This window comes from Neomonachus schauinslandi, chromosome 9, assembly GCF_002201575.2.
Source record: "Neomonachus schauinslandi chromosome 9, ASM220157v2, whole genome shotgun sequence".
Taxonomy (NCBI): Eukaryota; Metazoa; Chordata; class Mammalia; order Carnivora; family Phocidae; genus Neomonachus; species Neomonachus schauinslandi.
In genome coordinates, this window is record NC_058411.1 from 10,038,312 (window position 1) to 10,065,045 (window position 26,734).

General features: G+C 52.7%; 2 protein-coding genes across 3 annotated transcripts in view; one reads left to right on the forward strand and one right to left on the reverse strand.

The window, feature by feature from the left end:
- The window catches only part of DDX24 (DEAD-box helicase 24), a 25,324-nt gene extending 18,010 nt beyond the window's left edge, over nucleotides 1-7,314 (forward strand). Inside the window, exons 9-10 of one of the 2 annotated variants that reach the window (XM_044917827.1) lie at nucleotides 683-965; nucleotides 7,120-7,314. In XM_044917827.1, coding sequence (XP_044773762.1) covers nucleotides 683-954 — 272 coding nt within the window. In that variant the 3' untranslated portion in view covers nucleotides 955-965; nucleotides 7,120-7,314. Of the gene's footprint in view, nucleotides 1-682; nucleotides 1,224-7,119 lie in introns of those variants that run through there. The other variant, XM_021679826.2, reaches the window with a different exon arrangement.
- OTUB2 (OTU deubiquitinase, ubiquitin aldehyde binding 2) lies at nucleotides 5,674-24,565 on the reverse strand. The gene is made up of 6 exons (XM_021679825.1): nucleotides 24,527-24,565; nucleotides 13,168-13,263; nucleotides 11,538-11,656; nucleotides 7,839-7,923; nucleotides 7,077-7,271; nucleotides 5,674-6,045 (listed from the first exon to the last, which is right to left on the reverse strand). Exons 1-6 carry the CDS (start codon nucleotides 24,527-24,529, stop codon nucleotides 5,839-5,841), a joined length of 705 nt encoding a protein of 234 aa, XP_021535500.1. The 5' UTR covers nucleotides 24,530-24,565; the 3' UTR covers nucleotides 5,674-5,838.
- Between the last annotated feature and the right edge of the window lie 2,169 nt (nucleotides 24,566-26,734).

Sequence of the window (26,734 nt, forward strand, 5' to 3'; positions counted from 1 at the left end):
ACCAGAGTTGATCCGGTGTTCTTTCCATCCCAAAGTGGGCAGCCTAGCTGAGGTGTTGGCATCTCAGTGCCAAAGCCAACAAATTCAGAGGCTGACAAGCTGTCTGCTCAACATGGAAGCTGGGAACCAAACCAGTGGGCTTGGTGACAATGAGCTGTTCCTGATAGCTCAGACTTGGGGCTGGTGTGGGGCCCTTTGGCTGTGCCCACCTCCACAGGTGTAGCCACAGTGCTGGTGGGGAGGTTTAGAAGAGCTGGGCTGCCAAATGGTGTTCACAGTCTCCTGGGTCTTTGTACCTGTCGACTCACCATACCCGAGCTAGCAAGTAGCAAGTGGGTGGGTCGCAGGAAGAAATTGATCTTCAAGTCAGGAACCTTGGGTTCAAATCTCAGTTTGACAACTAGCTAGCTAGCTCTGTGACCTTCAACAAGTGCCCTTGAGTAAAATGGAGGTAATTCCTGTCTTAGAGGCTTTTTTTTTTTTTTGAGGAATGAAGGACATAATGCCTGAGTATCCCTCCCCAACTATGTTAGAAGTTAGCCAATACTAGCTTCTATAGAGACTTTTGAGCCTTGATTCCTCAAGAGTACCAAAACATTTTTTGTCACAAGTATCCATCAAGGGAAACAGAAAGTGTCTACAAATCATGGTGAATATGGTCTGTTTTATATTGTCTCTTAAGGAAGAAAAACTGACCAGCAAGAAGAGCGTAGGAGACAAAAACAGATGAAGGTCCTGAAGAAGGAGCTGCGCCATTTACTCTCCCAGCCCTTGTTCAAAGAGGACCTGAAAACGAAGTATCCAACTCAGTCTGGCAAGCTGCCCACGCTCATGTCTACCCCAAGAAACGGTGAGTCTGCCTTGAGCTGCCTCACCAAACAGAAGAAGCAACAGAAGAAGCCGCCAAAAGGGAAGCAGCAGGAACAACCGCAGCCAAGTACAAGTGCAAATTAACTGCGCTCCAGGTCAGTCTGTTAGTGACTGCGCAGTGTTTCTGTGTTCTCTGGTTATGTGGAAAAGCTTCCCACTTTCCCTTTCACTCCACTGTCAACCCCGGTTATAAAAATCTCCCTCTTCCATGCCAGCCCCCGTTGCAAGAGAGACCTCATGCACATTTGTGTTGTTTTGGAGTAAGAATTCTATGCAGCAGCTTATATATTTCTGTATTCCAGTGTGTATAGGCTTCTTACATGTTTAGCTTGTTTTCGTCAATTAAAAGTAGTCAGAACCAGCATGTTATCCTGAGTTTTTAGCCGGAATATAGCTGTCCTAATCCTCTGGTTGCAGGATGCATGTGAGGTGCGTCTCATCCCATTGGATAGTGTGGATGGAGCAGTAGGCTTAGCTTGTGTTCCTGCTTTTCTCCACAGCAGAACCCTAATAGCTCTTTAGCTCTCTACCATTCACATTCTCTTGTCTGAGCCATACTGCAAGACAGGCAGGGACGAGGTTGCCGTCCTTGGGTTCCAAGAGAACACAGGCTTCCTTAACATGACAGCCATTTGTGGGGAAGCCAGAACAGGTACGCAGAGTCTGGCATTGTGAGGCACTCCAGCCTTGTCTCCCCTTCCCTCCTCTGTCTGGAAGTGGTTGTTGCCCACAGTCCCACACGCCCTTTCTCTTGTCCTGAGCCTTTATACAAGCTTTTCCCTCCGCCTGCTTGCCTTTTTCCCTATCCTCGAGCACGGCTACATGTTCTCTAGGTCCCTGAGCCCCCAGGAGGGTATAGTGTCCATAGCAGCCGTGCTTATCCTCTCAGTAGCACTTGGCACACTGTATTGTCTCTGTTAAGCTCCTTGACAGCATAGGCTGCTTTATTACGCCTTGCAGCCCTTGGGCTTAGGTCAGGGCATGATGTTAATACGTGCTGAGGGAACCAGTAACTTCTTAGTGTGTGTGTGGGCACCCCCCCAGCTTTCTCTAGGTTAGTCTAGGTGAGGAGCCACAATTGCCAGAGAAGCATAGATTTCTTCACAGCTAAGTCTGTGAAGAAATGTCTAAACACATGTCCCCTCGGCTTCATGGTTGACAGGTTGGCAGGATGGCAGCAGTGTTCCCTCAGCCCCTCTGGGTAACTACAGTAGGAGAGCTGGACTGAACTCAGAGTCAGATATCCTTGAGTGCTGATCAAGTACCAAGCACTGTTAGGCACTTTCATCTACTTTATCATTTGGGTTTTTTTTTTTAAGATTTGATTTGTTAGAGAGTACAAGTAGAGGGAGGGGCAGGCAGAGGGAGAAGCAGGCTCCCTGCCGAGCAGGGAGCCCGATGGGGGACTCAATCCCAGGACCCTGAGATCACGACCTGAGCCAAAGGCAGATACTTAGCCAACTGAGCCACCCAGGCGTCCCTATCATTTGGTGTCTAACAAGCATCTGAGATACAAGTCCTAATACCTTTTTGTAGTTGAGAAGGCGACACTGAGTGGTTTAAACTTGCTCAGATCACAGAGCGGCCAAATGGCAGACCTGGGATTAAAACCGTGGATATTTCCTTGTGGGCATGTACAGAAAACTGCTTCAGTCTTAAAAGGACGACAGCAGTGTTGTTAAGGAATGTCTCCCCAGGGTCAGTGACTCAGAGAGGAGAATGCAGTAGAAAACAATCCTAGTCTGTGAGATCAGTTCTTGGGTGACAGTTGGTGGAGGATGGCAGGGGACTCACCATTATCCAGATGATACAGTGGTGGTTTGAGCAGCCCTAAGGAGATTTAGCGGCCCCTGAGTCATGAGAGGCCTGAGGCTACTGGTCACAGGTCAAACAGACCCACCGATGTCTGTTGACATGCTGCCCTTGTCCCTTAACAGCAAATGCTTTTTTTTTTTTTTTTTTTGCGGGATAGTGTGTTAAGGGGAGTCGGTTTTAAAAGGTTAGCATCCCAGGCAGTTCTGTTCTTTGACTTGATGACGTAAAGCTTTGGTGAATCCTGTAGTTTCTTTGGCACCTCCAGCCCAAGGGTAGAACTTGCTGAGTATATAGACCTTCCACTAAAGGAGAGCTCTCTCCTGCTAATCCACTCACACACATAAGCCCTATGGGAGAGTGCTGATCTTCAGTGCATGTCAGATACCAAATACTAAGAAACCAGGATAAAAGTTGTCATGGAAACCATTTTAATGCTAGGAAAATGTTTCCACCAACTGCAGGGAGAAGCTGTGGGGCCGGCCCCGCCCCCCCAACCCTGGGCAGCTGCTCACTGAGCCACAGCTCCTGCCCCCATTTTGCACAGTGTGAGAATGGTTCTTAGACTTGTCTAGTAGCTCCTGACACTTCCCCGTTTGGGAAGCCAGAGTCCCTGCCAAAGAGGTATTTGCCCACATTGCAGCAAGTGTTCTGCTGCTTCCCCGCTTGTAGAGCACTGGGTGTCAGATCTCCTACATAATCTTATTCCACATTAACCAGTGACCCTGTGCTGCGTAGGTGTTGTCTTCATTTCACTGATACGGGAATTAGGGCTCAGAGGTGAAGTTCTTGGCCAAGAGCTAGTAAGTGAAAAGGGAGGATTCAAACCCAGGCGGGTCTGGCTCCAGAACCCCTTTGTGCTTAAAATAGGAGCCCAGTCAAAAGCAAGGACAGTTCTTTTTGTTGCTAAACATTCCCATTTATAAGGTTCCCTTTGGAAGGAGAATAATAAATGTGCAGTTATAAAGACAGACTCTCAAAGCAACTCTCCTGCCCCCTTTTGGTCTGGGCAGAGATGCCTTGGTGAGGTGGGTGCAGAATTATCCAGGAAGTGTGAATGCCAGCATTACTGGCTGCCGTAGACAAGCAAAGTTAACCTCCCCAGATGGCTGGATTTAAACAAGTTCCTGAATTCTGCCACTCCCTTTTCGGCATTGGTGCTTGCTCTCAGACCATCTGGGGGCAGATGAGAAGGCAGAGAGCATGGAATATGGACCGGTGGTTTTGTGGAGGAAAGGGGAAGCACATTGTAAGAACATGAGAATAATTTGCCTGTCTGTGGCATTCTGATTCTAAACTGATAGGATCTGTCCTCGGAAGAGGGTCCCATACGAGCACTGGTGGGCTCTCAGACCTGGAAGCACAGCATAGGAAGTCTGAGAGGGAATTTCTCCAGCCAGGCTGCCAAAGCGAAACCTCTGCTTTTGTGGACATGCCAAGAAGTGGCAGCTGCCGCTTATGCCGTTCGTGAGAGCCCAGCTGGAGGCGCAGGCCGTCCCGCAGCCCCTCGGAGCGGCCACGGGCATTCAGCCCAGTGCTGCGTTCATACCCTTTGGTTTGAGATAGTCACAAGTCACATAACATTTCCCCTGTTCTTCCAGTATATTTGTCACAGATCCTAGCACTCCTACCCAGGGCAGGGTGGGACATCACCAGTTCAGAGATCAAGGTCAGGTTTACAGTCCTGTGGAAAAGTGACATGATCACTTCGCATGAGCCCTTGGGTTTAAGCCCGAGCTGAGGCAGTAGGGGAACCTGGGTCCCTGCCTGGCATTAAAGCACCCTAACATCTGTCTTCACAAAGGCAGAAGAATGATATAAATCTGCTGTTTGTATACAAGGCCTCAGCAATCTGCTGCCCAGTCCCTGTGCACAGCCTGGCTGGCAGCTGACACGCATAAATCCCCGCGGAATGGAACCTGTGAGAAAACGCCTTGGGTTAGGGAAGTCACCCATGGGCAGTTCCACACTTCTGCGGTCTCCATTTCCTCCCACAGAGGAAGAGAGCTTGCTAGCGGTACGAGATCAACCAAGGCTCTTCAAGGTCCTGGGGACAGCAAGGTGACAAGGTTATTAAGGGGCATGTCCAGGTGGATGAATGAGGAGGCTGCCAGCCAGGGCTCTTGGCTTCTAGGCAGTTTTCGCAACAGAGATCTCCCTCACTGCCAGTTTCCTGGGCTTGTCTCTGCTCTTTCCCACCTAACTTCCTGCCAGCCCACAAAACCGAGCAGAAGGGGAAAAAGGGAAAGCAGCCACACACCGCCTTGCAAAACGTCTGCCCTGCGCAGCTGGAGTCTGTGGCTGCACGTACTGCTGTCTCCACCTGGAGAATTACCTAGATTCTCATTCCAGGCTGTGTTGGGGGTGGTGAGACAGCTTCCTGGTCCCAGACCCCAGCCTTCCTTGAGCCTCTGTTCAGGTGGAGCTCTGTTCAGCAGAATCCTGAAGCGCCTGCCCAAAGGCAAGCACGTCTGGCCCTGAGAGAGGGAGAGAGGGCGAGAGGGCCACAACAACCCGAGCTTCATCCTGAAGGCCCCTTTTTAGACTTCGGCATAAAAGTCTCTTTTTCCTCCTCAGGTTAGGGTAAGAAAACACTCCCATGGTGAATGTTTGGAACCACGCTGAAGCCCTCACATTGGCCAGTTGGCCAATGCTTCCGTCAGCCATCTGCCAAAGTCCAGTCTAACAGCTGATTGGACTGGATTCTTTTTTTGTAGAACTGGGAAGTCACTGAAGACCTCTGACCTTGAGCTTTTCCTCCCCAGCAGAGAGGCACAGAAAGGAAACCAGAGGGCCCTATTTTTTATATGACAACAGAATGTCAGCACTGACAGGAACCTTCTCTAGATGAAGAAACGGGCCCAGAGAGGGGAGGTGACCTGCCCAGGGTCTCAGGGAACTGGGAGCAGAGCCAGGGGTTCTGGCTTTGTAGCCCTGTGTTAGAAAGCATTTGATCCTCCATGAAAATAAATACTAACAATATCACTAAGTTACCACAGTCCATAATGGGTAGGCCTCCTTCCCAGTGATTTTGCCCAAAAGACTGTACATTTTCTAATTATAGTTTAAGTTGCTTAAAAAATTGAAAAGCCGGAATGTTCCATTTAAAATGCAGTCCTTTTAGGTGACAGGCTCCACCGCATGGCCTATAATTAATCAACGTTTATCGGCTGCATAAAGGATGTTGTAGTGGGATGTTTTATAGAGCAGGTAAACGGAAGGGGTGGCAGCCTCGGGGAACACGTGGTGGTTCAGGGCTGTGTCCATCTCATCCACATACTCCACCTGCAGGGCGATGTTCAGTGCCTGAGACAGGGCTGTGATCTGGATGTGGTCACACTCCATGGCCATGGGCTCCACTTCCTGCAAAGGCCAGAATGAAAAAACAAATCCAGTTTAGGAAGGAAGCCTGGCAGAAGACAAATGAAGTCCAGCCCTGGCTTTCACGGCCCTGGGTCAAAGCATCTATGCTGGGAAATAATCTTCACAATAGCTCATCAGGTAGGTACTGCCATCCCGGTTTCTAGAGGAGGAAACTGAAGCCCCGTGAGGAAGAGCAGCCAGAAACCCACTAGAACTGCAAGGCTTGAATCTAGATCTTTCTGATTCCAGACTCTAGTGGTATGTGAGAACACTACTTTCAAGAATCAGGGCGGGGGTGGGCAGAATTTTTGAGCTTGGGCTTGTTAATGCACAGAACCAAAGAACCTCAGAGCAGATGAGGACCGTCATGAAGGGATTTCACATAGGGCTAGGCGCGTGAGTGAGTCCGAATGCTGAAGAGGCAACCGAGAGAGGCAGAGATGGCGGTAGGCTGGCAAGTATGTCCCACATAACCAGGGTGGCCACCACTCTGCTCCTGCTGATTGTAGCCATGCAGGAATAAGGTTCTGGGAACTGGATCTTCCGAGAGAAATCCAGAGAGTCAAGAAAGCTGCCCAGGGTTTAAATGTTGGCAGCTCCGTTTCAGATAAATACCATACATCATAAAACAAAACACATCTAAGGACAAATGTGACTCTGGGGCTGCTACTCTGCAATTTTGTAAACAGTCTAGTCCAAGGCCCTCATTTCTCAGATGGGAAATCAGAGGCCTGGATGGGGGAAGTACTTGCCCAGAGCCACATGTTCAGGAGGCAGCTCAAGTAGGATGTTTCTGGCTTGCTAATCTTGTTCTTCAAATTACAAATGCAGGTGTGACATCAAGTCCCCTGGCTAGGGATGATGGCACTCAAGTCTCCCGAGGGGAGAGGGGCTTTCACGACACTTCCCCATGGCCCACATGCTGAGTGCCCTGTCCTCCCCAGTGTGTACAATCCCAGGAGCTGGGTATTACACAGCAGGTCCCAGGGCTGGGGGCTAAGTCCCCAAAGCTTGAGACCCTGAGGACCTACATGAGTACAGAAGTCCTTGATGTCCATCTCCTCATCAATGAAGTGTCGGAAGAATTCCGCGCGGTTCTTGATGAAGGCTGAGGTGAGCAGGCGCAAAAACTGCACGATTTGGTCCGAGGCGCTCTGGTCGTTGAACACCTTCAGCAGGCTGGACACTGACCCGTCCTTCTCTACCAGCTCTACCACACTGTAAAACTGCACCCCGCCGGGCTGTCAGTTGGGAGGCACAGGCAAGACCTACCCTCCCCCATGGGACTCTTTCCACAGGACCCTCCCCCTCCATGTGTATTTCCATTTTGAAATCCTCAAATTGAGTTACCAAAATAAGTCAAAAAGGGACCAAGCTAAGTAGAGGGTTAGAAATGCTCTGCAATGTGTACCTTAGCCCAGAGTCCTGTCTAGGGAACGGCAGTTGGATCTCCTCCCATCACTGTGGTTATTGGGATTCTTATTTATAGATTCAGAACTGAATCCCCCAACCCCACGCCCCCTTCACTAAGGGGATCAGGGTTGTAGGGTGGAGAGGGGACATCTGAAGGAGGCTGGGGGATGTTTCCGGCCTGAGAGCTACTGCCCTAAAGGAGGTGCCTCTTCCCTGTGGGAGGGCAGGGCCCTGGGCTCCTTGTCCCCACACACAGGAAGCAACTGTCCTTAATTGCAGAGCCATGGGCTGTGCGGGGGCTCCAGCCAGTGCCCATTCCTGCCCACTCTGCCAGCATGGAAGGACCTGGACCCTCAGCTGTCCTGCCCAGGTTAACTTACAGCATTAAAGAAGTTTCGGAACTTGTGCTCCTCAAAACCAGCAGCCAGAAGGTCATTTGGGGTCTGCAGGACACGTTCTTTGAACCTAAAGGGGGTAGACTGATGGCTCACGGGGAAATGCTGATGGAGCACTGCTGTACAGTCAGTGTCCTCCTGCTCTCACCCACTGCCCCCAACACCTGAGGAGGGGTGTGTCACTAACAGGTGACTGACTTTTGTCCTCCCCAGTGTATACAATCCCAGGAAGGGGGTGTTACACCCATTTCACAGATTAGGAGACTGAGGTGGTCACCACCTACTCCCAGACATGTTGATTCTACCTTTCAAAGGTTTCTGAACTCTGTCCCTCCTGCCTGTCCCCATGGTTCTTGCCATATGACCACCATCTCTGGCCAGGGCCATGCCCAACCTTCCCGTGCTCCCAGTCCCTTCTCCACGGGGACCTCCGGAGTGACCCAGCACAGCCTTTTCAAACCTCAGGACACAGCTCCTCAGCACGAACGTCTAATGGAGGACCCCAGCCAAGCTCCCCAACCTCCTCTCCCTTTGCAGCCTCCCTCCCGCCCCAGGGCCACTCCCCATTTGCATTTCACTCCTTAACACCTGTCCCATCAACCTGTACCTACCGGCCTGTACCTACTCACAGGAGCTAATTGTTCAGTTTTCAAGATTTGACCAGCCAGGTGTTACACACAGCACCACTTGAACTATACTCCAACACAAAGATAAATATTCAGAACTCAGTTTCCTAATTGTCTCTGCCCTTGAGGCTATGTCTGTCTGTTGTGTGTGGTGGTGGAGATAGGACTGGGCTGTGGGATGTTTATCTCTTCCCTGCTCCCTGCTCGTGACCCCATGACGGTAGCTTGAAAACCAGTGCTGAAAGTATTTATGCCCCAGAAAGGGTTACCACCACCCATCAGGCCCCCCGCCCCACAGCCGTGAAGCCTTCGTCAGCACAGACCACCCTTTAAACCGGTGTGGCGGCGCTTGCTCTGTCAGTGCCGGCCCCTCCCTCTGTGCTCCCACTGCGGGCCCCTCACGGTACAGCCCCCTCCCGAGACCTGGGGCTAGGGGGCATGGCGAGGAGCCCCAGCAGCCCCTGGCCCCAGGACACGTTCAGCAGCAGAGATGAGCTACAGAACCAGCGACTGGTCCATGGAGGGAGGGTAGCAGCCCGTGCAAGGAGGACCAAGGGGGGGGGGGGCAGCTGGCACTGGCTGAGCTGCAGTCCATCACCTAGGAAGGGAGGCTAGACTCTCGAGGGGGAGGCTCAGGTGCGTGCGTGTGTGTGTGTGTGTGTGTGTGTGTGTGTGTGTGTGTGTGTGTGTGTGTGTGTGTGTGTGTGTGTGTGTGTGTGTGTGTGTGGCACGAACATTTAAACGAGGAAGGGGAGGTTCGCGCTGGCCACAGCTGTGGGGAACACGCTGTCCTGTTCAGCTGCTCTTGGGCTTGGGCCCCCCTTTCCGGAACTCCCTGGCCCCCCTGAACCCCAGCTGCATCTCACCAGTGACTGCTGACCCCCTGTACCAAGCACTGATGAGCGCCCCGCAGGCCCAGCCAAGACCAGGCTGGGACTCCCACCCGACAAGGTGAGTGGGGGGACAGGGGGCGGCACTGGGACTTGGGCGACACTCTGCTGCACGCCAGCTTTAGTGTGACTTTGGGCAAGGCTTGTAACCTTCCCGAGGCTCAGTGCACTCGACTGTTAAGATGGAGTACCACCACCCTTGTATATCCCACTGCCCAGTGGGTACCCCTGCTGGAAGGGTCACAGATATTTTGGACTCAGCATCACCAAAATGGAGCTCCCAATCTTCCCCAGCCCCCTGCTTGCAACAAGTGGCTTTTCCATCTGGAGAACACTCCGGCAACACACTGGGCAGTCATCCTGGATTCCCCTCGGCTCGCGCACCACACCCAGCCATGAGCGAGTCCTGTTGATGCCAACTCTACAGGAATCTGGAATCCAACCCATCCTCTCCACCTGCTCATGCTGCCGTTATCCTCTCCTTCCCCCCCCCCGGGCATGTCCCCTGCTGTGCCCTCCCACTCTGTCCTGTGGATAGCGGCCAGCAGGCCAGGCAGTGCTCTGCTCAGACCCTCAGGGGCTCCATCTCATTCAGGCTGAAATTCAGGGTCTTTATAGGGGCCCATGAGGCACCCCGCCCCCCCTTAGCTCCAACCCCTACTTAAAACTGCAGCACCACCCCCTACCCCCCCATCCCCCGCCTCCTGCCCCCGTCCTGGACAACTTGGCCACCTTCCCCATCTGGTTTTTTCCTACACTTCTTGCCATTGGACACATCACATGGCCTTCGCCCTCTAGCCTGCCTGCTCCACAGGCAGGGAGTTGTGTCTCTTGTTCTCTGCTGCATCCCCACGGCCTAAAACAGGGTCTGTGTGTGGGTGTCCTGCTAGGTGATGACTGCAGGGAGGGAGGGTGCCCTGGAAGGAGTGCAGGGGTGAAGGTAAACAGCATGCAGGGCTGGTACAGACACACGGGCTGGGCTTTGCGAGCATCACCTTGCTGAGTCCTCACAACAGCACCCTGCATATGCAAAATTACCCACCTTCTACTGATGTGGAAACCAAGGCTCAGAGAGGTGGAGTTACTTGCCCAAAGTCACACAGCAAGTAAGCAAGAGTGACGTCTGGCCTCAGAGCCCTGGACCTTGGCATGGCACAACTCTGGGGGACACGGGTAGTGGGCGGGGGAAGCCCTGCACTGGACTGCACGGTCTCGACCCTGCAGAGCTGCGGGGAGATGGGGAAGGAGATAGGGGACTCTCCATCAAAAGGGATTCCATCAGTTTGTCGTTCAGGAATGACTCGTTCCAAATAAGGAACAGCTAGGCTAATTTTGATCCCTTTTGAGGGAATCTATATTTTGAACAGGTGATGATGGTCTTAACCTAGCCATTCTCAGCCAGGGTTGACTTGTTCCCTGACCAAAGAGGTACCTGATGGAGTCTGGAGACATTTTTGATGGTCATGACTTGGGGAGGAAGGTCCTCCGGGCATCTAGCGGGTAGATGTGAGGCATGCTACTAACTACCCTGTAATGTATGTGGGGGGAGTGGGGGGGGGGGCGGACGCGTCATCAGATACCCTCAGGGCAGTGAGAGCTCCAAGATCAAGAAGCAGGTCTCTTAGCTCCTTGCTGCTCGGAGTGTGTTCTGAGACCCAGCAGCTGGAGCATCTCCCGGGAGCTGGGGAGAAACAGAAGCCTGACCTAGACCATTCTGAATTGGGACCACACTCAACAAGATCCAGGCAGTTTGAGCAAATGGTAATGCAAGCGAAGCCCTGACCTAAGCCTAGACACAAAGGCCTAAAGGGTCGCTCTAGGGAGCAGCTGCTGGACAGAGACCCTCCTCAGCATCAGGTCAAGACCCAGGCCTGACTAGGGAGATGCCTGGTTACACACATGTAAGAATAGGGGCGGCCGAAATTATTCAAAATGGGCAAAGCTTCGTTTTCTTGGAGTGAGTATTGAAAAAGGCAACCAATGCAACCCAGCTAGGCGAGCTCAAGCCAGAGTGCCGGCACCCATGGGGTCACTGGTTCCATCCCAGACCGCCTGGCTGCCCCCACCCCCGCCATGGCAGCTCAGTCTCCAGGTTTGGCAAGCCTGTGCCTAGGAAACCCCGTTAGGGAGACCCCGGGCCCGCCCAGTGGTCCCTGGCACCCACTCACTTGAGGACCTCCCTGCTCTTCCCCAGCAGGGACTCCAGGTAGGAATAGCCCAAGGCCCGGTAGAAGCAGTTCCCATCCCCCTTGGTCTTGCGGATCGCGGTGAACCTTTTGCTGAGTTCCTGTGGGGCAGAGAAGGAAATGTGGTCATCTGTACCACCATCACCCCTCGTGTCATGTCCTGTGGGAGCCAGGGCCCCCACCTCCCCCAGGTAGCACCTGCTGCCTCCTCTCAGAGCCTTCAGTCTCCCAGCTACCCTTCATCACACAAACGTAAAACCGTGCTGAGCCTGTCCTTGTGGCAGGCACCGAGTGATGAACGGGTCATGGTCCACCCTCAGGTAGCCCACAGTCTGGGGAAATGGATCGTTACAGAACTAGTAACAGGATAGGAGAAGCACAGGGGGCCTTGGAGCAGTGGCATCAGAAGTCTAAGGAAGGCTTCTGGAGGAATAGCACTGAGAGGAGCAGAAGTGGTGTGCATGGCATGGGAGGCATGGGTGAGCAGAGGCCTTGAGGGGTGAGGTGGGGTGTGGCTGAGCAGCGGGCCAGGAGTCTGCAGAGTCGGTAGGAAAGACCTCCTCAGACATAACTAAGCGGTCTGGCCAGTCCTTCAAACATTTCTCAAAAGGTGTGGCCCTCCCCAGGCCACTCACCTCCAGCTCTGCTCTGAGCTGCCAATTTCCCCCTGAAATGCGCTCTAGTCTCCTTGGCTGCCTCATGGGGCTACAGTCAGGGTTTTGATAGCAAAGCATGGTCTTCAAGGTGTCAGGGGGTCCCTGTTCCCATCACAGCAATGAGACAGCTTGGAACTAACAGGGCCCATCTCAGGCATGGCAGCAGTGAAGGTCATGCTCCTTGGGAACCCCATCTCATCTTCTGAGAGGGCTGCAGGGTACACGAGTCCCTGCGGCCCAGCCCATGCTCCTGCCCCAGGAAGTGTTACCTGGGGCTGCAGGAGACAGTCCTGCCAATGAGCAGAGAGAAGCAGAGGCATGCTGCCCCAGAGATAAGAGCCCAGGCTCCTCCTCCTGCCCTGGTTCTGTGAGCTGTCCCTGCAACCTTCTGGCAAACTCCCCTTTTACAAAGCCCAGTTGGAGTGGCCATTTCCCGCTGAGAGATGTCCTAGCACTGTGGTTATGCATGCAGCTTATGAGATCAGGCTTCCTGGTCCAAATCCCAGCTTGTCCACTCACTAGCTGTAGGACTGTGGGCCTGCCATTTAATATCTATGCCTCAGTTTCCTCAGCTGTAAAATGTGGATAATAAAAGTACTGACTTTGCAACACTGTAATGAGGTCTCAGTGAGTAAATAAAGCACTTAGGATAGTACCTAGCTTTAAAAAAATTTTTTTAAATTGCTGTATATATATATATATATATATGTATATATATATATATATATATATATGTATGTATATATATATATGTATATATATATATATATATATAGCAACTAGAAGATTTCTCAGAGGCAGATGCCCAACATCAAAATATTCTGGGAGCCCTTTAATTTGCCTGGGAGCCTGGCCCCAATGCTAAGCCTTTCTGCTTTCAAAATGGCACCTTTGACTCCAATCCCAGCTCCAGCACATTAGCTGTAAGATCCTCTCCCCCCACAAACCTGTCTCACCTGGATTTTCCTCTGGTAAATCCTGTTTTCAGGATGATCCCGAAGAATTGATAGAATGTCACATTTTTCTGATATTAGGTTGAAAGATGTTTCACTCTGAAAGAAAAAGCAGAGCTGTGACAATTTCAAAGCAACTGGCGAGTTTCTACCAAGTAGATCCATGACATAGGGAATGGTACCTTCCCACAAAAGGCACATTCCCAGTTATCTTGGATGTCAGTTCCCTGGACAGGGAGCCAGGGTCAGCCCCATCATGTAGGGGTGTCATCCTGTACCTTCTGAATGGATTCATTTTAGAGTATAACCCCTTGAACCTAGTGAGCCTTCATGCTGGAGTATGAGGTGTCTCCTTGTCTCCTGTCCTTCCTGTCTCGCTCATTCATTTTATTCGCCACCAATTCCTAAACATCCAGCCTGCACCAAGCACTGTGTGACAAGCTGGAAATAGAGGTTGGAACATCCGGCAGACACACCACCTACCGGCGGAAGTCCATACTGCAGCCCAGCTGGAGTCCGGGTCAATTCCAACCTAGAGGTCAGCTTCCTGGCCCAGAGGCAGGGCTCTGGAGGGCTGAGGAGAAATCCACAGGGAGCAGGTAATGGCAGGAGGCGGCTTCGAGGTCAGGAAAAGTGCAGGAGACGTCTCTGTTCTAGTAGCCAACTCCCTGCCAGCCTCCTCTCCGCCTCAAGCTGTTCCCGCCCAGACTCTGCCTGGAGAAATGCACCCCTGCCTCCAACCATCCCTAGAGCGGCTCTGATTCCAGCGTGAAAATAATGTACGAAGAACTGGTATTAAAGTCACATGTCATTTAGTTTAAGAGAAGTGGCCCCGGTGCCTGCACATAACCCAAGGGGACAGTTAACGCAATACCGCACGGCTGTACGGTTGATGTTATTTGGGATTTTTGTGACTGGAAATCCAGTTTTCCATCCATTTATTTTCATCATTTTGGACAGAGGTGTTGTCAGAGCTCACCACTTTCACTTTATGCCTCTGACCACATGGGCCTTTCCTGGGCAGCCTCTCTGCCTCCTCACAGACTTGACAATGACCTCAACCCTATAGGGCTGAAGACTTACAGAAGAGCCTTGATGTTACAAGCCCCTTTCCACCTGGAAAAAATGTCTAGATTTTTGATTTTGCCAGAGCTCAGCACTGGACGCAGAGAGGTGGGCCACAGGATCATACAACGAGCTGTGAGTGACTTCTGGGGCTACCCATCTCCACACTGGACAGACTCAAACTTGTGACAATGAGCTGCTTTGACTGGGAAGGGGCATTTCTGGCAGCCTGGATGCTCCCTGCCATCAAGGTCTCCAAAGCTACACAGCCTCCCTTAGCACAGGACAGCTTGTCACACTACCCGAGACCTTTCATTTACCTGATACCCCAGGGCCCATCACAGGGCCTGGAACAGAGCAGGGGATGAGAGTTTTGTTAAACGAATAAAAGCCACTGCCTCCATGAAGCCTTCCGGCTTGCCCCACCTCATCCAAGCCAGGCTTGGGATCTCCCTTGAAGTCACACTTTATTCCTTTTCTCCCTTTCTGGTGGCCTCAAACATGCCCTCTCCTGGATTGGGGTGGTGGTGGTCAGACCAACTTCCCAGAGGAAAACCTGAGTGGAGAAGGATGAATGTGTTGTCCCAAGAAGGACAGGAGGAAAAGGCTTTCTAAAAGAGGGAACAGGGCATGCAGATGCTTGGTGGGTGGGGGAAGAGATTCTGGGTTTTATTTCTGGAAGCTTCCATTCCATACCCACATTCTTTGCAAAATTAAGTCCTCACTTCAGCTCAGACAGGGGCAGGGGAACCATCAGGAGTTGTGAAATAACCATGCTGGGGCAGATACTGTGGGCTGCTTTTCCATCAGCCATTACCCATTTCTTCCTTACTAACAGGGCCCCTGTTTTACTCCAGGCAATGTGGTAGAAAATGTCTGGGCTAAGTCATGACAACCCTAACCTCCTCTTCAGTGATTTTTCTAGCCTTCCTTATATCTATGGGCATCCAGGTGATCAGGGCTGGTCAACTGGATCCATGACAAGTATTCTGCGGGGCTCGGGGAAGGCTTTTGGTTTTGGATAAAAGGAACAGAGATGGCATGTCCTATTCCTTCCTCTTCCTGCCTTCAGTGCAGATGCAATGTCTACATTACAATAGCCATTCTGTTACCATGCAGCTGAAAGCCAATATGTGGAAAATGGTTGGATGATCTGCTATCCTAAGTCCAAGATGTAGAGAATAACAGATGCCATGATTGTGCACCCACTATGTGCCAAGCTCTGGGACAGAGGCTTACATATCCCCATTATCTCATTAATTCCCCACTAACAGTTATTATATCCGCTCCACTGACAAGGTCAGGTCCCTTGGGCCAGGAGGTGATTTAATGCAGATTTGTCTGACTCTGAAACCCATGGAAATTCTACCAAGCCAAACTCCTAGGCAAACAGAGCTCAGAGTCTAGCTCTTGCGGGAGCAAGGCTGCTAGACCTTAAAGGAACACTGTGTGCAGGGCAGGCTAAGGCCTCTGCACCATCAGGCCAGGTCCCAACCTCCTGCCCCTGTGGCCCCAGCCGGGCAGACAGCCTACCTCTCTACCCAGCTCAGTGCCTCCAGCAGTGTCCCCCAGTCTGAGGACACTCATCACAGAGGGAACAAGAGATGATTTACAGGTGATGTCCGGACATGATGTAAAAGACATCGGGACATCAGGAGGGAAAGTTATTCTCTTGTCAGTTTCCTTCAAAATTTCTAATCATGCCAACGAGAAAGTTGGTTTCCAACATACTTTTAACTCCTTCCCACTCTGCTGGTGTCTTTTGGCCAGTGAGCAGGGAGCCTACAGTGTTCCATTTTCTTTAAGTAAGCTTTACACCCAACGTGGGACTTGAACTCACGACCCAGAGATCAAGAGTCACAGCTCTACCGACTGAGGCAGCCAGGTGCCCCAAAGGGTTCCATTTTCATTTGCAATTCTTTTTAAATGTAAAACAAGCCAGCTTTGGGGGGCACCCGGCTGGCTCAGTAGGTAGAGCTGCGACCTTGATCTCTGGGTCATGAGTTCAAGCCTCCATTGGGTACAGAGCTTACTTAAAAACAAAACCAAAAAAAAAAAAAAAAACCAAGCCTGTTTTATTAACTTGGTTGGCATTTTTATGAGAAGTGAACGTGTTTGGATCTATTCTAAATCATGGAAGAGTTCCATTATTGGCATTAACAACTGTTGCTGTACGGTTCATCTTGCACTCCTACTACTATGTGCTAATAAAGGACCCTGTACGTTTCAGAATAAAAAATCCACTTCTGCGGTTTTGAGGGAAAAGCAAGGTGACCCTCAGGTATGTTTCAACACAGCCAGCATGCCCGCCCTATGGCACCCTCTCACTCACTCTCACTTCATTCCAAAGTCCCATTACCCACCTCACTAACAAAAGGCTTGTTTTTACAGGCCGCTGACTTAAAATGTTGGCTCGGGTCTTTTTTTTTTTAAAGATTTTATTTTATTTATTTGACAGAAAGACACAGCGAGAGAGGGAACACAAGCAGGGGGAGTGGGAGAGGGAGAAGCAGGCTTCCCGCGGAACAGGGAGCTCGATGCGGGTCTCGATCCCAGGAACCTGAGATCATGACCTGAGCCGAAGGCAGACGCTTAACGACTGAGCCACCCAGGTGCCCCTCGAGCCTTTCTAAACACGGATTAAAAAGCAGTACCACTGGTATCTAATGCTGCTTCTGCCTGGCCTGCCCCAAACAAAACCCAGGCAGACAACGGGGCGGGGGAGCCTGTAGTTAGTTGTATTCAGTCGTTTCTGAGAGGATAGTAATGGAGGCATGGAAAGGAGTTTAAGGAATTAATCTGAACTATGTAAGGATAAGTACTGAAGATGGTAGCAAAGCGCCATCAAGGGTCAAAATGAGAATATTAGCAGTAGAGCAGGGAAAGGGACACGCACCTTGGACCGGGAAAGCCGATCTAGGTTTTCCACTTGCCATAATATAAACTTGGCCTGGGGGGCAAATTTCCTTAGGCTATTGAATTTAAAGGAAAAATATTAAATAGCAGTTCGGGGAGCCTCTTGGCCACTGAGGGCAGAGCTCATCATACTCGGGGTTCGACAGCCCCACTGTCAACACTGGCTTCTCCTTTGTCCCTGTTCCCATGCACCGCCCCCCCCAGCAGGTAGTCCCTGTGGCACGTGTTTCAGTAAGTACCTGTCTTTTTATTGAGGGAAAGTATATATAAAATATACCCCCATAACCACTTTTAAGTTTACAGTTCCGTGGCATTTAGTACACACATGATTGTGCAACTATCACCACCTTCCATCCCCAGAACTTTTTCATCATCCCCACCTGACCCTCTACCCATTAAACATTAACTCCCCATTCCCGCCTCCCCCCGCCCCAGCCCCTGCAGCCACCATCTGACTTTCTGTGAATCTGCCTATCCCAGGGACCTCATTTAAGTGGAATCTATTGGTCTTCTTAAAACTATAGAGTTGTTTTATGTATGCATGTGTTTTAAATGTGCATACAGATTATTCTACAGATATTGTGACCTTTTTATTTTGCTTCACTCAATACTATTTTAAGATTTACGCCTCCTGACAAATGGTTCCCTGGTGGGCTTCCTCCACCACAGGTGATGGAGCCTCGGGTTAGCTCCAGCGCCCCCTAGTGGTCACAGGTGCATTTATCAGGGCGCCAGGGGCACCGGGCTTTCCAGAATGGCCCAAGTCAGGTCCAGGAGGTCCCCATCCCCCTCCCTCTTCCCCTCCCCAGCAGCATGGCCCTGGTCACAGCTCTGGGGAAAAACTAGAGTCTCAAATGCCAGGGAGAACCTGGGCATAGCCTCAAATACTGGCCCATATATGTGGTACAATGCTCTCTGGATTTGACGTTCGCTGACTCTAATTGGTGTTATTTTATTATATTCTAATCGTGGCTGAAATTTTCCAGGATGTTATGTTGAAAGCCCAGGCCTGACAATGTCCCGTCAGACTAATCAGGACACCTGAAAGGATCTCAGCCTTTAACTGCTGTTTTGCAGATACATATGCTAATTAGGTAGCTGGCAACTCTGCTTGGAAACAGCATTTAGCAGGTTAAGTCGAGGCCTATATTTCAGGGTGAGCAAAGGACACTTCTTCCAACACTGGCTCTTCCCCAGCAATCCTGGGACCCAGCCCCATGCACTCGCAGGTGGGCTCGGCATTCAGAGCAGGTGTGAGTCCTCGCTGGGAGCCTGGCCTCGGTCTCCCTGGCCTTTTCCTCCCGCAGCCTCCAGAGCCTGGGCAGAAATCCAAGCACCTACTGTGGCAAAGCTGACCCCAGCCCGAGGCCATACCCCCTCCAAATGCGGGGAGACTCAGGTTCCCCATTTTCCTCTGGTCTTCCCTTCAAAGCCTCTCTCTACAGACCGAAAACCTGGCCGCTAGCCCCGAGCATTGCTCCACCAGCCTCAGACCAACAAAAAGCCGGGCTCACCCAGCTCTCCACCCACAGTCTGGTCCGTGCATCCAACCACTTTGGGTCAAAGCCCTGAAAGCTTCTGAAGATGCCTCCAAGAGGGGAAAGGGAGTGGCCCCCCACCAGGGTGATGGGGGAGTTCGATCCCACAGCTCTGCATCCCTGCCCGAGGGAACCCCATGTGCCTGGGTTTGTTCGAGGATGTCCAGGTACCCCTGGGAGATGATGGGCTGGGCTGACATAGGCTGCAGGACAGGGAGGGGCAGAGCCAAAAGGAGTGGGCTCTGGCAGCTCAGTCCAACCGGTCCTAAAGGCCTGTCTCATGAGATGACATGTGACCCCAAGCAAGACCCCTGCCTTCCCATGAGTTCTCAGTAGGCTCCTCTTGGAATAGGTACAGCTCAAGGCCTGAATTCAGTCTCCCTGGGCTTTCATGAGAAGCAAGACAGTAGGACAATAAAGCTCCAAAAGATAAGGGTCCTTGGTCCCTTCTGTTCACAGTGTACCCCAAGTCCTTGGGGCATTCCAGCAGGTGGTACCCATCAGGTGCTCGGTGATCACTTGCTGAATGAATGAAACCACCATTGCTGGGCATTCACTATGGCAGGTGCTGTGGATTTAAGCCTTGAAGTATGTGTTTTACAAATGGACATGGAGGCACAGACAGGTCAAGCCATCTGCCCGAGGTCACACAGTGAGGCAATCTTTGGTAGGGACTTGGACCCTGCTCACCCAGCACATCAAAAGTATTCAACAGGGGGCACCTGGGGGGCTCAGCTGATTAAGCATCTGACTCTTGATCTCAGCTCAGGTCTTGATCTCAGGGTCATGAGTTCAAGCCCCACATTGGGCTCCATGCTGGGCTTGGAGCGTACTTAAAAAAAAAAAAAGTATTCAACAGACCTGGGTGCCCTCCAGCACCTTTTCATTCTCCAGGAACAGAACCCATCTGGCCCTCGCATGTGTCCTCTTGTTACTTCCTGCCAGCTCTTCAACAGTCAGGCCTCGGGCTCACACCTCTGCCTACAGAGCCCCCCTCAATGTACCCTTTACTGCGTCTGTGCACATCCCTGAACCCAGGCTCTGAGGTGCTGGTGGGCCTCTCACAGGCCCACCCTGGGCCCCAGCGGGCAAGGCCAGCCCACGGCCAGCCCGACCTCCCTCTGAGGCTGCTCCACGGGCACGGCTGACCACAGGCTGAGTCAGCCTCGTTAACCAGGCCCCGTGCCCCAGAAGCCACGACTCACCGCGTGGCCTGACCTCAAGCTACCAGCTCCTTCACAGTAGAGGCTAGAGCTTCCAGGGGTCACCTGGACAGGGCTCCGAACCTGGCCAGCCTCCCCCTTCCTCTCAGAAGGTCCCTGTCACTTCCCAAGGCTCCCGGGGGCCCCAGCCCTGGTCTTGCCTGCCTGGGGCTGGGGTCTCCACAGTGGGCTGCCGCCGGAGCTGGAAGGAAACACCCTTTGAATTGTCTACTTTAGGACGGGATGTATAATACATGAATGCACAGAATGATCAATTTTTTAATTGATGAGTGATCATGATGTTTGGAGGCAAAAGATCTAGGGAAGACCTAGTGCCCTGAACCGCTTTCCTGTTGCTGCTTATAACAAGTTAGCACAAACTCCGCGACTTAAAAACAACACTCGTTTGTTACCTTGCATTTCTGGGGGCTCCAGAGGAAAACCCATTTCCTTAGCTTTTTCACTTTCTAGAAGCTACCTGTGTTCCTTGGTTCATGATCCCCCTCCTTCCACTGTCCCAACTCCTCACTTGAACACCACACCCACCTCCCCCCCCCACCGCCTCTGCCTGGCCCCTGTGATAAGGACCTTTGTGATTACATCATTGGGCCCGCCCGGGTGATCCAGGGCCCTCTCCCATCTCAATACCCCTAACTTCACCACACCTGTGAGGCCCTTGTTGCCATGTGAGGGACCTTATTCACAGGTTCTGGGGATTAGGTGTGGACATCCTCGGGGGGGCTGTTACTCAGCCTGCCCCCCACAGGCCCCTTCTGTGCTGTTCAGCTAAGGAAACAGGGAAGACCCTGCATCTGGGCTCCTACCCCTCTTGGGTCACAATTATTGGCTAGTCTTGCAGGGACCGTGAACTCAGACCCCAGCCACTCTCTCATTTGATGCCTGGACTCACACATCTCCTAAAGGACCCTCCGGTTTTCATTTCTGGCCCTGACCTCTCCCTGAAGCTCTGGCCTCAAACAGCCAGCAGCCAGTAGGATGTCTGACCAGCATCCCCCAGCTACCGTGCCCCAACTGCTCTCTCGCTCCACCCCTGCCTCCCCTCCAGGGGTCTCGGCTCCCCGAAAGCCCCCTCCATCCAGCCGGAGCTCAGGCCAAACCTAGGACCCCGCTTGCACACCTCTCTTCCCCATCGGCTCTGCTCCTGGGTCGGGCCAGAGTCGCCACCACAAGGAGGCTGCAACAACATCCACCCAACTGACCTCCTGCTTCCGCTCCTGCCCCCCTTCCCCACAATCCTCCACAGCAGCCAGCAAAGGCTGCTGCCCCTGTGAGCCAGAGGAGGGCACAACTTTCCTCAGTTCCCTCCCGGGGCTCCCCTCACCATAGGAAAAGACTTTTGATGACAACCCTGCCAGGTCCTACAACATCTGGCCTTGCCTACCTTCTGCTCCCAGAGCTCCAGCCTCAATGACCCTCTTTGAGTTCCTCCAACAAGACATGCCCGTTTCCACCTCAGGGCCTTTGCACATGCTATTCCTGCTGCCTCGGATGCTCCTCTTCTTCAGACTCAGGTGGCATCACCTCCTCAGACAGGTCCTCCCTGAGCGCCCTGTGTAAAGTCGCCCCTCCCCCGCCCCCCACCGCCTTGACTTGCTTTATTTCTTCAGCGCGTTGGCTGCCACGTAGGTTCACTCATTTCCTTGCAATCTGTCTGTCCCTCCACTAGAATGTCAACAACACGAGGGCAGGGATTTTGCGCACCTGTCAAGACCAGATCCCCCAGTGCTTGGCACGCAGTCATGCTCCAAAAATGCGCACCGAATGGCCGGGTGAACAAATGCATGAGCGGGTCTCACCCAGCCTGGCCACCTCCAACCCTGTGTCCACCGCACTGCCAGAGGGCTCATCCAAGTCAACCACCTCGTACTTGCCCGAAGTATGTTAATGGTTCTTCCTCCCTCCCCATCAGCAGAATAAAACTCAAAGCCCACAACACAGCATATGAAGCCCTTCTCAGCACATCCTGACCCTTCCTACTTTCCTGACTCATCTCCCCTCCCTCCTCTGAGCCCCATGCATCCACACAGACCTTTCCCAGAATATCCCAATCTTAACCATGTTTCCAGGCCTTTAAGCACACTGTCGCACCCTGCCTGGAATGTACTATTCCTCAAAGCCTTCCTGAATACTCCTATATATGCTTCAAAACCCCATTCAAAAGACTCCCTTGTGAAGCCTTCCCTGATATTTCCTGCACCCTCAGAGTGTACCAGCTTTCTGCTGTGCTCCCAAAGCCCTCAGTCAGACCTCTGGGGCCATGATCAGTAGCTCAGGAATTGCTTGTGTCCAGCTCTGTCTTGACCAACAGGCAGTGAGCTCCTAAGAGAGGTCACGCCCCTTGTCTTTCTCATCACTGCCCATCATGGGGCATGACTAGGGTGCCTATCTCCTGGGGGCTTGTTTGGCAAATAAAAGAGTAAAGCACTGAAGGGCCCTGTGGTTTTACTGTCCACCTCGCACACTCATTGATTCACCAGATGTTAAATGCATTTTGAGTGAGCACTTATTACTTAACAGCCCCAGCCAGTGGCCACCCCAGGCCTGGACCTCATCCCGGCCCCTGCCTTCCTAAGGGGCCCTGTGACTCCTACGTGGGACCCTTCCTCCAGCCTAGCCCAGTGACTTTGAAGTGGGAGAGGAAAGAAGATGCTGTATTTCCCAAGGACATTCCTCTCCCCTGCAGCCCCCGCACAGACAGCACCATTCACACCACGCAGAAACACAGCAATCACCCCAGAGCCCGCATAGCACGGTGCGTGGCTAACAGTAGGTGCTCAATAAATGCCAGGTAAACAAAAAGGAACACAGACACTGCACAGCCCTCTCCCACCCTGTGATTCCCAGGCGGACATCCTATTCAGTGGATTAACCACTTCACCCCTCTCCAAGGCCCCCAAGCCTTCCCTGACAGGGTGAGGGCTTGGTGCTTCTGACCCCATCTGCCCTCTAACTTCCGGTCTTGAGAGTCCAGGGCAGTGGGGAAGGTGGAGTCAGAGGCCTCGCTGTGTAGCACAAAGACCAAAAGTTCAGGTCTTTGCCCCCCCCACCGTCCCTGCCCTCCTCTCAGCTTCCCAGTGGTGGCCAGAAGGCATGCCAGGCTCCAGCTCCGGGGTGGCTAAAGCCATTATTACCCCAGCCCCTGCCACTCCCTGGTGGGTGACAGATGCAGAAATGCCTGGACCCCCTTCCAGGAGCAGCAGAGCCAGGGAAACGCTTGGGCACTGGGTAGAAGCAGGAAGCTGATGCTTCTAGATGCCCCAGCAGCAGGCTGCTTTGTCCAGGATGGTCTCCTGACTTGGATGACCTGCTGCCCACACCACACTCAGAATGTGCCAGGACATGACCATGCTTTGACCCATGCCCCCGCCCAGCAGCATCCTGGAGGGGTGACCATCTCCCCGAGCAGACATTGGAGGGAGGAGGCCAAGAAGAACCAGACACCTATGTCCACCCACTTCCAGGACTCTGTTATCACAGGAACAACCACAGCTCGTTACCTGGGCCAAGCGCCCCACGGGCATCACCTCACCCGGTCCTCGCAGTGCCCGTTGTGCAGATACACAAAATAGTGCTGGGGGTTGGGGGGGAGTGGGGGGAAGACCAACCAAAGCCTCCTGGCTTTCCAAGGGGTGGAAGTGGCATCTGAACTCAGAGCTGTGTGACCCCAAGCCACCATAGGGGCCACCAGCCCTTACACTCTACAGGCTCCCTGGAGCTGGGGGCTGAGGATTAAAGGGTTTTAGGCAGTCGTCACACCCAGTCCCTCACAGAGTGCCTGACCCCTCCCCCCACAACCTGGAAAATGGACTGATGTAACCCAAGGAGCACCGGACTGGGAGTCCAGAGACTTGTGTTCAAGTCCCAGGTCCAACACAATCAGTCCCAGCCCCTTCCTTACCTGGGCCTCAGTTTCCCCACCTATCCAAGTTCCAGGTTTGGCCTGGCTCAGAGTGTCTCTGGGGCCATTTCTGCTCTGAATCAGGGGTTCCTCTAGTCTTCGCTTTGCCTGGACCCCTAATTCACGAGCCTCACAACTTGAGGCAGCCTCTGCATGTGTGTCCTAATGCACATGCCGTCTGTTCATCTGCGGGATGGACAGGATGTCCCGCGACCGGCCGCTCCTGCACCTCCTAGGTCACTTGTGGGGCTTGGAGGGGAAGGTCTCCGATGCCCGAGCCCCTGCGTGGGTGGCGCCGTGAGCTGCCCACTGGGGCCGGGGGCGGGGGGCTACTTAACAAAGAGGGCGACCCTTAGCCCTGGAGCCTCCCGGTACCCGTTCCCGTCGAGGGCGCCTACCTCGCGCCGTCGCGGCGGCACCCTCGGGGACACCGGGGACGAGAGCGCCAGGGGCCGGGGTCCTAGAGGCCGGGTTGGGTCCCCTTCGCTGGGCGTCCACGGGGGACGGCGGGGCCTTGCAGGGCCTTCCCAGGAAGGACGGGGCCCCCGGCATCCGTCCCGACTCACTATTCCCAGGGGTCCGAACGCCGCGGGACCCGCGCTGGGGACTGAGCCGGACGCTCGTCCCCCGTCCCGCGAGCGCACATGCGCCCCGGCGGCGAGCCCGCCTACCGCGCCCCCCTTCCAGCTCCTCCTCCCCCGCTTCCCCCCACGACCACTGACCATAGTGACCGGAGCCGTCGGGCCAGGTCTCGCCCCAGCGAGGAGCGATCCGGTGCGGGAGGGCGCCGCGGAAGCCACTGGCTGGGTCCGCCGTTGGGTCGGGCGGCGGGGGCCTCGAAGGCGTGGGGGCGAGCGGAGAATACACCCGACCGCTCCGCAAACCACAGGCTAGACCTCCACTGTGTCCCAGCAAGACACACGCCCCGCGATTGACGTCTGAGGCGGGCAATCAGGAGCCGGGCCACAGGACGTCACAGAAAGTGGGTGGGACTTCACGCGCCTTCAGCCTATGCTTTAGGGTTCATTTGACAGGGTGCCGCCCCCTTTTAAAGACACAGAAAGCTTTTAACTAGCAAAGGAGTTAGCCCAACCCAGAAAGACAGGTCTTCATTTGTAAAGGCTGATGGGCTTTTGACCAAAACTGCAAATTGAGGTCTTCTGAAAGATTAGTTGGCTCTCATTAATTCCTAAACAAGGCCACGTAAGTATAGTTTGTTCAAGATCAGAGGACAGGTGCTTAGGAAACACGTGCCCAATAACATTAAGTTACCTGCCTGCCCTTGTGTAGCTTCTAAATAATGTTTTACCCACTTCCAACTCATGAATCAGTAGGTTACCAGGCACCCAATTAATGGTTGTTGAATGAATGAATTTCCAGGATCGGTGATGCTGTGCCTCTGGAATTGTATGGCTATATATGTTTGGCACAGACGTGAATCAGGTTTGGTGACTCAGCCTGCATACTAGCTCATTATTACTGAACATCAAACACAGGAATATGTATCATTCAAAGATTCATTCACCAGCCCTCCACCCCTGGAGGAGTTGCTTTGGGTGGGGGAGGGAGGGTTTCTGGGGAAGGGGGCTCCAGGGCATTGCATGTGCCCATTTTACAGGTGCTAATACTTCCAGGTACGTGTATTAAGCAATTGCCCATTCCCACGCTCACTGTCTTGCCCCAGGCACCAGGCTTGACTCTTGCACAGACAAACATCTGTGTCTTCCAAGTGCATATCATTTACTAGGTGGGGAATTTGGGGTTTAATCGTGGCTCAAGGAGCAAGAACAACAAAGACTAATTTTTATTGAGCATTCACTGTGTACTGAGCACTGTCCTCAACTCTCAACCTATATTATCCTACTTAATGCTCTTACAACTAATTTATGGGGATAGGTCCTATTATTATCATCCTTATTATCCCTGTTTTACAGATGGGGAAACTGAGGCACAGGGACATTAAGGTACTTGCCCAAATTCACCCAGCACGCAGTGGGATTCAATCCCAGGCAGCCTGACTCTGGAGCTGGTTTTGCATTCATTCTGCTGAGGAACCGTGCATGTGATCGTGGGGACATACTGCCACACCCCTGTTTGCTTTTGGAGAGTTCTGCTCTTTGTTTTTGATAACCAAGGGAGTGAGAGGGGTAAGAGATGCAGCCCAGTGCTGCTCAGCTACAAAGTGGCCCAGCCAGGCTCGATTCCCAGACTTTTGACTCCTCATCCAGTGCTCTCTCCAAGCTGCGCTAGGCTTCACTAGTGGAGGAATGCTTGAGCCAAGTGTGCGGCCATGGGGTGCAGGTGAGGAGTCTTTGCTGAGGAAGGGAGGGAAGGGCCTGTGGGGCAGGATCTAGGTCCCTGTCTCAGGCTTAGCCCTGATCAAGCTCACATCTGAGGCATTTAGGGCCTCAAGGAGGAGGACTCTGAGTGAGCTGAGGCTTCTAGGAGCCCTTGTGCTGAGCCATAGTAAGCCCTGAGCCCTTGGCCCACTTTCCACCCCTCTCCCCAGGCCATGCAGCTCCAAACCAAGCTGGCATCCGCGTTTGAAAGGAGGACTGGGCTGGAGTTCACAAGGAATGCTGGGCCCCGGAGGGGCTCTAGACTCGGCCACTCGCTGCTGTGTGGCCTCAGGTGACTTCCAGGCCCTCTCTGCGCCTCTGATTTCTCACTTATGGAGAGAGTTGGACAATCTGAGCAATTAAAAAAAAAAAAAAGATACTTAAAAAATATGTTTAGTAAGTGAGCCTTTGAAACAAAAAAATCTTACCCAGAATCTCAGTATATGTGTAATGGACACTTTCCTTAACTGCAGTTGGAATGAGCGGGGAAAACTGTCAACTCTTTGGTCCTAACAAATTGGGCCTCTTCCTGAGCTCTCTCGGGGCTGCTTGGAAGAGAAAAAGAGTCCAGCTGGTTTTCAGGCTGGGTCT